General features: G+C 38.5%; 1 protein-coding gene across 5 annotated transcripts in view; it reads left to right on the forward strand.

Moving 5' to 3' along the window:
- Positions 1–12,579, forward strand: part of BBS9 (Bardet-Biedl syndrome 9) — a 347,201-nt gene that overhangs the window by 112,206 nt on the left and 222,416 nt on the right. For all 5 annotated transcript variants that reach the window (XM_032234710.1, XM_032234712.1, XM_032234713.1 and 2 more), the window contains 4 exons: positions 1,678–1,774; positions 8,800–8,904; positions 9,312–9,452; positions 9,552–9,647. In XM_032234710.1, the coding sequence (XP_032090601.1) occupies positions 1,678–1,774; positions 8,800–8,904; positions 9,312–9,452; positions 9,552–9,647 (439 nt within the window). The remainder of the gene's footprint in view (positions 1–1,677; positions 1,775–8,799; positions 8,905–9,311; positions 9,453–9,551; positions 9,648–12,579) is intronic.

Genomic DNA, 12,579 nt, shown 5'->3' on the forward strand with positions numbered 1-12,579 from the left:
GTGTTGTTTTCGCTGTGTGCTTAGGATCATTGTCATGTTGAAAAGTAAACCTTTGGCCCAGTCTGAGGTCATTTCATTGAAATCTCTGTAGTCCATTCAGCTTTCTCTCAACACTGATCAGTATCTCATTTCCTACTGCTGAAAAACGTCCCTTCAGCATGATGATGCCACCACCATACTTCACTGTTGTAATGATATTGGGCAGGTGATGACCAGTGCTTGGTTTCCTCTAGAAATAACATTTAGAATTGAGCCAAATAGTTCAATGTTTGTTTCAATCAGATCAGAGACTGAGGACAGGTTTCCGTCAAACCATTCTGCCATATATGCTAGATCAGTACAGAGCTACAGTAATGGTTTTTCTTCTGGAACTCTGTCCCATGTCTACGCAGGATCTTTGGAGCTCAATCAAGGTGGCAATTAGGTTCTTGGTCACCTCTCTTACTATGGCCCTTCTTCCCCGAATGCTCAGTTTGACTGAGCGGCCAGCTCTTGGAAGAGATCTGGTTGTGCCAAACTTCTTCCATTTGAGAATTATGGAGACCACTTTATTCTTAGTGCAGCATAAGCTTTACCTTTCCCAGATCTGTGCCTTGTAATAATCCTGCCTCTGAGCTCTGCAGGCAGTTCCTTTGACCTCATGACTTTTGCTCTGCTACAATACTCATTGTCAGTTTCGACTTGTCAGTTGGAAAGAGTTGCCTTTCCAAATTATGTCCAATCAATTTAATTTGCCACAGGTCAACTCCTGTCAAAGTATAGAAACATGTCAGAAATTATCAAGAGAAATGGAAAGCACTTGAACACTTTCAAGTGTTGCAAAGGGTGTGAATACAGTCAATGTATTTCAGTTTTTCTTTTTAATAAATTTTCAGACATTTCTAAAATTCTGTTTTTACTTTGTTATTATGGGATACTAAGTATAGATTAATGAGAAAAAAGAATTTGTAGAATCTTGTAGAAAAACAACTGTAGAATCAGGCTGCAGCATAGCAAAATTGTCAAAAGTGAAGGGACTCTGAATGCTTTCTGAATGCACTGTATGTTTGTACATATATACGTACACACACACACACACACACACACACACACACACACACGTCATTCACACGGAATGGGAAAGAAAATTAAATGATAGATGTAATGGTGCCAATTAATAGCAACATCAGTAAGAAGGATTATGAGAAACTGGAGAAGTACTACAACCTGAAAGAGAACTAGAGAAGATGTAAAAAAAAACAAAACCTGTTTACAGTGGTGATAGGGGCACTCAGGACCATGATACCTAAGCTGGGAGAGTGGCTCCAAAAAACTCCAGGAATGATATCAGTGTGCTCTGTCCAGAAGAGTGTTTGCACAAAATCCTCAAATTCCAAGCTTCCGGTAGACAAGCAGAGATTGAGAAGATGCAGATTATAAGGGTGATAAGTGAATTTTTATATGTGTATGTTCATCTCACTCACAATCTCTCTCTCACACACACTCTTCTCTCTGCAATATTCTATATGAATATTGCTTGTATATTATTCCCTGTGGAAGTTCTAGCTACTGATTTATTGAAGTGATGAATAATATTTTTGAAGTTCTAAATATTAGTTTTATATTTATAATTACAATTTATTTAAGTAATATTTTACTATTGTCTGTAAATATCTTTCTAATATTTGATCCCAACAGATTGAAATTGAAAGCAGATTACCAACACTTACGAAATTAACAGTATGTGTCCCATGTCCTTTATCATTGACCCAAAACTCCTTCATTTTAGAATTAGGTAAATTGCTTATTTTTCTTTGATTGTTTGATGAATTAAACATAGTTTAGACTCTTCACATAGGATTTCCGTATTTTTTTCTATTTTTTGTGAATTTATTTACTATTTTTTAAAGATCAAAGAAAGATTAAATTGATTTAAGTATATAAAGACTCTTGAATTATATCTCCATTTTGCTATCTTTTTACTTTTTACTTGTTTCATATGGCATGACAGAATGCAGCATTATTTCATCTGAAAAGACCTATTGTTTTTATATTTGTGTTTCTTCTTCTTGCTGGGAGATCTTTGTGAAATTCAGCAGCCAGAATGTGTAGACTATTTAGCTGTGACAGTCATATTTCCCAGGGTGCACCACAAGCAGGTTGGTCTACACTTTGCCACATCTTTCTACTGAATTTGGTTGATATGATCAATATTAATCTTTTTCTCCAATGAATATTTTAGACAAGAAACAAAAATTTAAAAATATACTCCAGGGTACAACTTGAAAGAAAATTGGTACAAAATGTTTTACACATGATATACCTCATAATTTTATAGATAATTAGATATCCAGTAATAAATATTAGAAATGCCAGGAAACATTTTACCACATGTGGGACATGTAAAAAAACTTCAAACTACTGGAAAGATGTACATAGTACAACGTTGAAAAGTTTTAGAAATTAAAATTGAAATCAAGCCACAAATTTTCTTACTAGGTACAGTCTAATAAAAAATCAACTAGAAATATCATAATTTACTGAGACACATGTTTGCGACAGTGGGAATAAATTTAGCCCAGCATTGGAAGAAAGATACAATTCTGACATTGTTTTATTGGATTGGGAACTTGGAGAATATGTAGGAATGGTAAAACTGACAATATATATATTCACAACAGATGTTTCACCACATTTAAACAAGAATGGTTCAAATACATGAAATATATAGCATGGCAAATTAAACATTTACAATTTGGGATCCAAGGGGGTCTAAATGTTTATAAATATTGTAAATTAGCTGAAGCACAAAAAGGAGAAAGTTAGAAGCCAAATAGTTTGTTTTTCTTTTACTTTTTTATTGTTGCCTGTTTTACTTTGCTTTGCTAGTTTCTTTTTTCAAGATGCACAAACAATAGTATGTAACAATACGGTGGAGACTTCGGAATTAAGTTCATTTTAAGGAAGTTTGGTGTAGTGGATAAAGTGCTAACCAGGAGACTATGAATTTAGTCTCATTTTGTACAGGAAAGCTGTCTGAGTAACACTACTCTCAGCCCAATCTAACTCAGTGGGTTGATGTGGAGAAAATAGGAGGAGAAACAGTTTTATGTGAGTCTGTTGCTTTTAGTTACTTATAAAGTAATAAAGGTGGGATAAAAAATATCTATTAAATTAATAAAACATAAAATATTTGTTATACTTTGCAGATGCTTCTTAATGTGGTATTTGGTTTTGGATATAAAAAGTTAAACATGTATTAAAAATAACACTTTAAATTATAGTTAATATTGATATAGTACTTTTTCTTTTTTCTCCAGATAGTCCTTGATTGTATTACTAGTTATTTAATAATGGTTCAAAGTTGCTAAACAGCCTTAGAAAAGGTGTTTTGTAGTCTGCCCTGTCACCCCCAGTCAGGTTACTTCATTTTGGTGTTTGGCAACTAGCTTGCATTTACAACTAGTTTTGCCAAATCTCCAATTTGGCTTTCAATTGCAATATGCAACCTTCTCTGCCAGTCTTCCCCTGAAAGTCAGAAGCTGACAGGAAATGTTGAAGGCAAAGGGGAGCTCAAATCCTTTGGTGGGCTCCAAGAACATTTGATAACAAAAGGACTGCAGGCTAGCAAGATTTCAGTTCTGCAGAGTAAAAACTATGTGGCAAATAGTTCTTTCCTTCCATCCAGGAAGATCACTTAATGATTGCAACCAGGAATGCTAGGATTTCGATTGTTGAGTGATTCAGTCATATGACTTGACAGTCATTTTGCTCAGTGAGTTGCCTTGCAGGAAAATGGCTGCAAACAAATTTAATTAATAAATGTATATAAAAATAAAAGCAACTAAGTTTTAGGTTCCAATTATGTAAGTCAAGGACTACCTGTATTTTTAAAATTTATAATAGAGTATCTATACTGTTAATCTTTAGTCAACACTGCATAAGTACACTGTATTGAAATAATATAATACATTACATATAATATATTGCCTACAAACGATGTAATATTACATATAAAATATAATAAATTAAAATAAAACTAAAATATAAATAGGTAGAAACATGACTAAAATTAATTCTAAAATGAGCTAACAGTTAAAAGCTTGGTGAAAGTGATACACTGAGGAAGTGGAACCAAATTCAGTTTCTCATTGTGTGTATTGCATTACTTCATAACAACACAATATTTCTTTTTCTACACGATAGAAAGTGAGAACTCTTATAGTGAGACCTTAACAATCAAACAGATTTGTAGTAACTTGTCAGATGGAGCTGGGAGAGGTGAATTTTTCATTTTTCTGTTAACCAGGAATCTGCAATGGCCAACTAGTTCTGAATAAAGCCTGGGCAATATACATTTTAAAAGCAACTGGCCTGATAGTGAAGAGCAGAACATGCTGGGAGGCCACCATTTTTGTGTCCTTGTCTTCCATAATTAAACTGAAAACTGAAAGGAAAGAAAGCTAGCCATCAGTTGACTTCCTGTCCCTGTAGTGCCAAATTGCAGCATTCTATTATATAAATCCCTCTGATTACTGGTCAGTTTTTATTTAAGAATTTTATCTGCTCTGTTTACCTGATCTGTCATTAATATAAGACTACAATAAATGTTCCCTCTAATTTCCAACATGTGATATGTGGAATAAATTTGTTGTGGCACGACAAAACCGCGCTCGTCAAAATAGTGGTGATTAAACTGCGTCGCTAAAGCCGCGACGTCATCACCGCACGTCATCACCGCTGCGACAACAGCGCAGCGACAGAAGGGCGCTTATGTTGGTGCGGGTCGTGTTTTTCGGTACGTGTTAAGGTAAGGGCAGACGGGCTGATAGCGGCAGCGGGCACGGGGCAAAGCGGGCTGCCCAGCAGCAGCAGCCCACGGGAAGGGTCCAGCTCAGCTGTGGGGGGCAGCAGGAAGCCCACGGGGGGCCTGAGTGGGGCCAGCAGCAGCAGGCTGGGCGCAGGCTCCACTGACGCCACCCGCCCTGCCTCTTCCTCCAGGGGAGGCGCCGGCGGTGGCAGAGGACGCAGCAGCGGTGGCGGCTAAGGCTCTCCCGGGGCCGGCGAAGCAGGCTTGCCCGGCAGCGGCGGCCGCCCGTCCAAGGAGATGTTATTGAGGAAGAAGAGGGCGGCCTGCCTCCGCCGCGCGTCGCCGCCCTGCTTGCGAGCCCCTAGGTTTAGGGTTAGATTTAGGGTTAGGTTTAGGGTTAGGTTTAGGGCGCGGATTTGCCCTCCGCGGTTATGTCATCGTGGTAGGGTCGTTTTTTTCTTAGTGCTTCGGACGCCGTGGATTTGCCTCCGCACTTATGTCAGCGCGGATAAGGGCTTTGCGGTTTTGTAGTGGAACCAAATTTGTTGGTGCAGCCATGACTGTACAAGATATGTAGTAGCAATATATTAAAATGTCTCCATATTTATTGGTTAAAGTATAGAAACTATAATGTAAAATAGTATGTCAGGCACAGTTAAAAATTTGATTTCAATTAATTTTACTCCTGGCAGCTGCCCTCTGCAATATTCTTAGTAGGGTTTTTAGAAGTGTCTTGCCAGTTATTTCTTTGTAGGATTAAAAGGGAGTATCTGTTCCAAAGTCACCAGCTAGTTTTCTGCCTAAGGAAGGACTAGAGCTCACAGTCTTTATATTTTTTTGATATTTTAATGAAATAATAATTAAAATAACAATAAAAGTATTATATATAAAAAACATCATAGATAGACTGCTCTTTCATTTTTCCCATTCTTCTCTAGATGTATTCTGACTTTACTAAACTTTAATTATTTACTGACAATCTATTTCCGAAAGCATGATCTGGGTCATGCTTTAAGAAATACTGCCTTATCAAAGAACATGGTTGCCAGGCAAAAGTTTTTGGTTATAATGTGGATTTGGCTAAATGGGAAAAACTTTGGATACTTAACTGGAAACTAACATTGGCCATGTCTTATAAAGAAAATCTGTATAAGATGTTCTACAGAGGGCATCTTCCCCCAGCACGATTCTCCAAAATATTTAAAAATTTGGCCCCAAATTGTTGGAAGTGCAAAAAAACACCAGGCACTTTTTATCATATGTGGTGGACATGCAATGAGGCAAAAACATACTGGAAAATGATACAATCTGGTTGGAACAAATGGTGGGAGATCAAATTTTGTTCAAACCAGAAATCTTTCTCCTAGGCATAATACCGGAATACTGGTATGCACTTTATCTAATTATACATGTACTAACTGGCATATATAACTTATGCACAGTATTGGAAAAAGAAAATACACCACCAGAGTTAGATATACTTTTGGCCTGTGCGAAGCAGATAGGCTCACCCTTGAATTAAAAAATAAAGGGGAATCGGAATATTTTGAAGTCTGGAACAGATTCTATTATTGGTATAAGACAAGGTGATAAGACTGGAACACATTGTAAATAATGTGATTGGATAGAAGAATAGATAATGTATTAAGTAGGCTAACAGTTACTGGATGAGATTATTTGTATATAATGTGATTGTATGGGCACTTTGACTTCGCAGTGCTGCACTGTTTTAAATGTAAAAACAATAAATATATATATGAAGAAATACTTCCTTATCAGATTTCTCAGTGCATCCAACAAATGACAAAGATTCTAATATAATGCTTTCATTGGAAATGATGGGATATATTTAGAGCTGTAGCTGCCTTGAAAATAGCCCACTGTAGACCAAACATCACAGAAAATGTTTTATGTCATTTTATATATATCCTTTTTCTGATAATTATGTCAAAAATATTTTACAAAATTTGCCAAATTTCAATTATTTCAACTATTTTTTGGATGGATGAGGGAGGCTAATTCAACCCTATTTGGAGAGAGACATTCTTTTTAGTTTGGAGCTTCTGGGATCCTGTCTGGCATGTTTCTAGCTTAATCTGATCCAAAGTATAGAGCTACGATGGGTCTGGTTCCTGCTGTCCCAGGAAAAAGATCTTCGCTGTGTGTCACAGCTGCACCAAGGAACCCTCACTATTACAATTAATTCAAAGCAGTGACATAGCTTCAGAGCTCTGTATTCCTTAAAATTGTTGTTATTTTGGTGTCTCATAATTAGTAAACAGATTCTATTGCATGTAAAGTAAAAAACATAGTAGTTTACAATGCTGCATAATTAAATCGAATTAATACTGGAACATTTTGCTGTTGAATAGATGTTCTATTGGGCTAATTATGATTTAGAATGAAATATTTGACAAATTTCAGTAATTTCAGTTTTTTTATTTACTGCTTTTTTACATGAAAAAGACATATGAAACTCAAAAAATTAGAATATCGTGCAAAAGTTCATTTATTTCAGTAATGCAACTTAAAAGGTGAAACTAATATATGAGATAGACTCATTACATGCAAAGCAAGATAGTTCAAGCCATAATTTGTCATAATTGTGATGATTATGGCTTACAGCTCATGAAACCCCAAATCCACAATCTCAGAAAATTAGAATATTGTGAAAAGGTGCAATATTCTAGGCTGAAAGTGTCCTACTCTACTCAGCTAATTAAGCCATAACATCTGCAAAGGGTTCCTGAGCCTTTAAATGGCCTTTCAGTCTGGTTCAATAGGAATCACAATCATGGGAAAGACAGCTGACCTGACACGTGTGCAGAAAACCATCATTGACACCCTCCATAAGGAGGGAAAGCCTCAAAAGGTAATTGCAAAAGAAGTTGGATGTTCCCAAAGTGCTGTATCAAAGCACATTAATAGAAAGTTATGTGGAAGGGGAAAGTGTGGAAGAAAAAGGTGCACAAGCAGCAGGGATGACCGCAGCCTGGAGAGGATTGTCAGGAAAAGGCCATTCAAAAGTATTGGGGACTTTCACAAGGAGTGGACTGAGGCTGGAGTCAGTGCATCAGGAACCACCACACACAGACGGATCGTGGACATGAGCTTCAAATGTCGTATTCCTCTTGTCAAGAATAACAAACAATGTCAGAAGCGTCTTACCTGAGCTACAGAAAAACAGACCTGGTCCAAAGTCCTCTTTTCTGATGCGAGCAACTTTTGCATCTCATTTGGAAACCAAGGACCCAGAGTATGGAGGAAGAATGGAGACACACACACTGCAAGATGCTTGAAATCCAGTGTGAAGTTTCCACAATCTGTGTTGATTTGGGGAGCCATGTCATCTGCTGGTGTTGGTCCACTGTGCTTCATTAAATCCAGGGTCAACGCAGCCATCTACCAGGAGATTTTGGTGCACTTCATGCTTCCTTCTGCAGACGAGCTTTATGGGGATGCTGACTTCATTTTCCATCAGGACTTGGCACCTGCCCACACTGCCAAAAACACCAAAACCTGGTTCAATGACCGTGGGATTACTGTGGTTGATTGGCCAGCAAACTCGCCTGACCTGAACCCCATAGAGAGAATCTAGAGGTCAGAGGTCCAATGTTGTTCTACATACAATCCTTGTTTTATTGATTGCATGTAATATTCTAATTTTCTGAGATTGTGGATTTGAAGTTTTAATGATCTGTAAGCCATAATCATCACAATTATGATAAATCACGCCTTGAACTATCTTGCTTTGCATTTAATGAGTCTCTCTCATATATTAGTTTAACCTTTTAAGTTGCATTACTGAAATAAATGAACTTTTGCATGATATTCTAATTTTTTGAGTTTCACCTGTAGCATCACATGCCTTTTTCATTAAAAAAAATGGATAAAGAATGAATGAGTAGTGAGTTGTGACTGAACTTGTGTTTCTTTATTATAATTTCATAGACAAATTTATAGGTCTCTCTTTCCAATCAACCTTTTTTTTGTTCTGCTTTTGTTCACAGAATCTTCTGTATCTAAAACTGTTGTGCTTTCTGCTTTTCAAAAAGGGAACTACCTACCAGCAGATTTGGAAGGTAGTGTTATAGCATCATACAATACAGCCACAGGTAAATTATTAGCGAATATAAATGATAAAAGTAATTATAATAGTTTATTTGAAAATAATTCCATATTTAACATTTTATATCTTAATGTCTTTGTAGAAACAACTGTTAACTATAAAATAAAACATTGAAGGATAAGGTACCATCTCAATTTTACCTTGATCTTTCTTTTTTTGTGGATGGGTAATTAATCCACATAGGGGACTGAAGCCGTGTGATCTTTTTATGACCTAAAAATGGCTTTGTATTTTATGTAGATGTTAGAAGCATTATTGAAAATGCAATGTTGCAGTATAATTATCTCTTTCCCTTTTAAATTAAACATTATAAAACCAACATGCAGGCTTACAGACGTATTATTGCCTATCCCTAGAATTGAGGCATTTTGATTTAATATATGTTTATCTCAGGTGCACAAAGGATTGCCCAATGCAAATTCCGATTACCTTTGCGGCTGCTTTGTTTTCCTGCTCAGCCTTCAAAAACAGCAAGCCAGAGGTTAACTATTGATACCAACAAACCTACAGTCAGTCTTATTACTCTTTTTTCAGGTAAAAATTCAAACAATGTCTTTTTAATAAGAAAATGCCTGTAATAAAGAAGGAAGTTTGGAAGAAATGATGCAACTGTGTTTCTTCTTTTTCATGTAGACTTTGCTGATCAAATTGATGAGGATCAACTTAATGTTTTAGGATTTCAATTATTAGCTGGCTCCAGAATCACTTTACTTGCTTCAAAAACTTCTCGTGAGTATCTCATTAGCTGAAATAATTCAGAATTGGGATTTTTATTGGATTATAGAGGAACTATTCCTAAGACCTAGATTTGGTTAATATTAGAATTTTGTTTCATTAATATATGGTATAAAAACCCACATAAGACTAGAACACCATAAAATCATTCTTATGTAAAGCAAGCTTTTGCATGAAAAATATTAACAATTTTCCTATGTATGTGTAGAAATATTCACTTTAACAATCACTGTTTCTTTGCCTAATTTATTTATACACACAGACACAAACACACAAATATATATATATATATATATATATATATATATATATATATATATATATATATATATATATATACACACATACACACACACACACACACACATATATATATATATATCTATTAGATTTTTTACAACCCCTGGTAAGCCCCAATTATGGGAGGAAGCTAACTGCTTCCATCATCTGTCCTTCGGCTCGTCACAAGAGTCCATCACGACAGAAACCCAATATTTTTACTGTTGCCTTTGTTATATTTGTGTATATGTTATATATAGCACAAATAAAAAAACATATACACACACACACACACACACACACACACACACACATATATATATATATATGTTTTCTGAGGTTTTCGCGGGTGTTAGTATGTAGGTCTCTAGTTGTTCGGGTTTTCTCCCGCGTAGAATTGGAGATGTCTTGGCGACGTTTCGACGAAGTCACATTTGTCATCTTCAGGCTGCTACTGACTACTTCAGGTTTGGTGTTTCCAGGAGTAGTGTGGGATTTTGGCTGTTTTGTTCCTTATAACTGCTGGTAGGGGATTAAATTTTAACTGCCAGTAGGGGATTAAGTTTTAACTGCCAGTAGGGGATTAAAACTGATTGAATGGGGGCTTGGGTGTGTCTTGATTAGGTGGAAGTGTGTCCTTATTTGGTGGAGGGGTGTTCTGTTCTGATTGTTTGGGGGGTTGTGTTTCCTGTGAGGGTAGGAGGGGTTTTGAAGAGGCTGATTGTGCTTTAGCAGTCTGGCTTCTGGTTCTGGGTCGTGCCTCCTCATCAGTTTGTGTTTTTGGTTGTTTTCTTTGTGGATGTTTTTTGGTAGTGTTCTGTGTGGCTATTGTGAGTGTGGGCCTGGTCTCATTCTTCATGTTTGGGATTCGTTTGTTGATGCTGCAGGTTCCGGATGGTTTGGGCTGTTGGTTCTAATCGTTCCTGGGTTGCCTTTAGACTCCATGGTTGGTAACGGCCCAAAATCAATGATCAATTTTCTAACACCGTCCTCCCACTTTATAATAGGTGCCCACTTGTCCAGCCATGCAAGTCCCAAGATAATTGACTCCTGCATTCTAGGAGCTACAATGAATCTGAGGAACTAATTTGGTGATCTTTGTGGCTGGAGCGCCCCCCAATTAGGGTTCCATCTACTTGCTCAAACCAAATAGGGTGGGTTAGGGGTCTTGTGCGTATACCTAGCTGCTCCACTATTGACATGCTGATTAAGCATCTAGTGCAGCTGATGTCTATGATCGCCCCAACTTCCCCTTCCACTCCCGTTCTTGGCACTTGGAGTTTGGATTTTATCGTAAAGGAGGGAATAGGTGCACTCACCATTGGGTCGTCTTCGGCATTTTCAGCCTCCTCCTCCTCCGAGGTGCCAGGGGCTTCTCCAATAGCAGGGCTCTCCGCCTCCATTGGCTGCTGTAGTAAACGGCTATTTTCTGGTGGCTTTCTAGGTTTTTTCTTCATTGAGCTGGCAGGTGGTTGGTGCTGTTGTGGAACAGGAGCTGGAGCCAGGCATTCTGTTGCTCTGTGCCCCATCTGACCACATCGGTATCACTTTATAAAGGCCCCACGAGGGGTTGGTGGAGGTTTTTCAACTCGCTACCTCTGCGTACGGTGGGCCAAAGGTTTTTTGGCAGGGGTTTCGGTACTAGGCTTTCGATAGGTGTTAATCTTGTGGTCTTGTATGATTGCAGTGGTGTACCAATCTTGGAGATGTTCTGGGATCCCCCTTACAGCATAAGCTTTTTTCAGTTTGGGATCTAAGGCCTTTTTGAACATGTAGACCAAAAGTCTTTCTGGCTAGTACTGTAGTCTCCCAGCTATTCTCGGAAACTTCCAAACTAATTCCTTCACGGGACGACCAGCCTGGATCTGGTCTTCAGCATCCACATTTTGGGTCACATCGCTAAACCTGGCGCGCATCAGTTGAATGAACCCAGGTATATCATCAGGAGCCGCTTCCTCATGGAGCTCTGCTATCCACTGTGCAGCCTCCTTTCATTCATCCCCTCTGCTATTTCTTGGATCAACTCTCAATCAGATGGGTATTGTGGCCCCACTTGATCAACATACGCCCATACTCGATTCAGGAAATAAGCCAGCTTATCTGGGGTCCCATCGAATGTTGCACGAAACCGTGGGAGGAGGGGGCGCTGGTGGTTGAACAGGGGCAGCCTGTTGGTCTGCTGCTGGGGATGGTAAGCCACTCTGCTGGCCCACACCCATCGGTTGGGCAAAAGCTTGTGGAAGCATTGCTGGGGAGGCTGGACTTGGTGGTAGTCCCATTCCCTGGAGTTGCCCAGGAGCAGTTATCTGGGAAGGTGCCATCTACTGGAAGAGGGCAGGCATCCATTGACATTGAGCCCATCCATGACCCGGGATGAACACCCACACTTGGTTTGCTTGATTCATGGGTTTGGAGTCACCCCTTTGCAGCTGTGGGGAGGTGAATGTCTTCCAGGCCCCTTTCTGCCAGCTGGATTGACCTCCCCTATTTGGAGGGGGGGTCTGGTTGCCTTCCAGAAGGAGGGAGGGGTGCTGATGTGACTGCTCTTGGCATTACCCCAGCAGCAAGGGTATGGGTTGATTCATTAGTTGTTGTGTGGAAGGAGCCAAGATCTCCACTCCACTGTGTAGCAATTTCTCTGCTAGGA

This window comes from Thamnophis elegans, chromosome Z (assembly GCF_009769535.1).
Source record: "Thamnophis elegans isolate rThaEle1 chromosome Z, rThaEle1.pri, whole genome shotgun sequence".
Taxonomy (NCBI): Eukaryota; Metazoa; Chordata; class Lepidosauria; order Squamata; family Colubridae; genus Thamnophis; species Thamnophis elegans.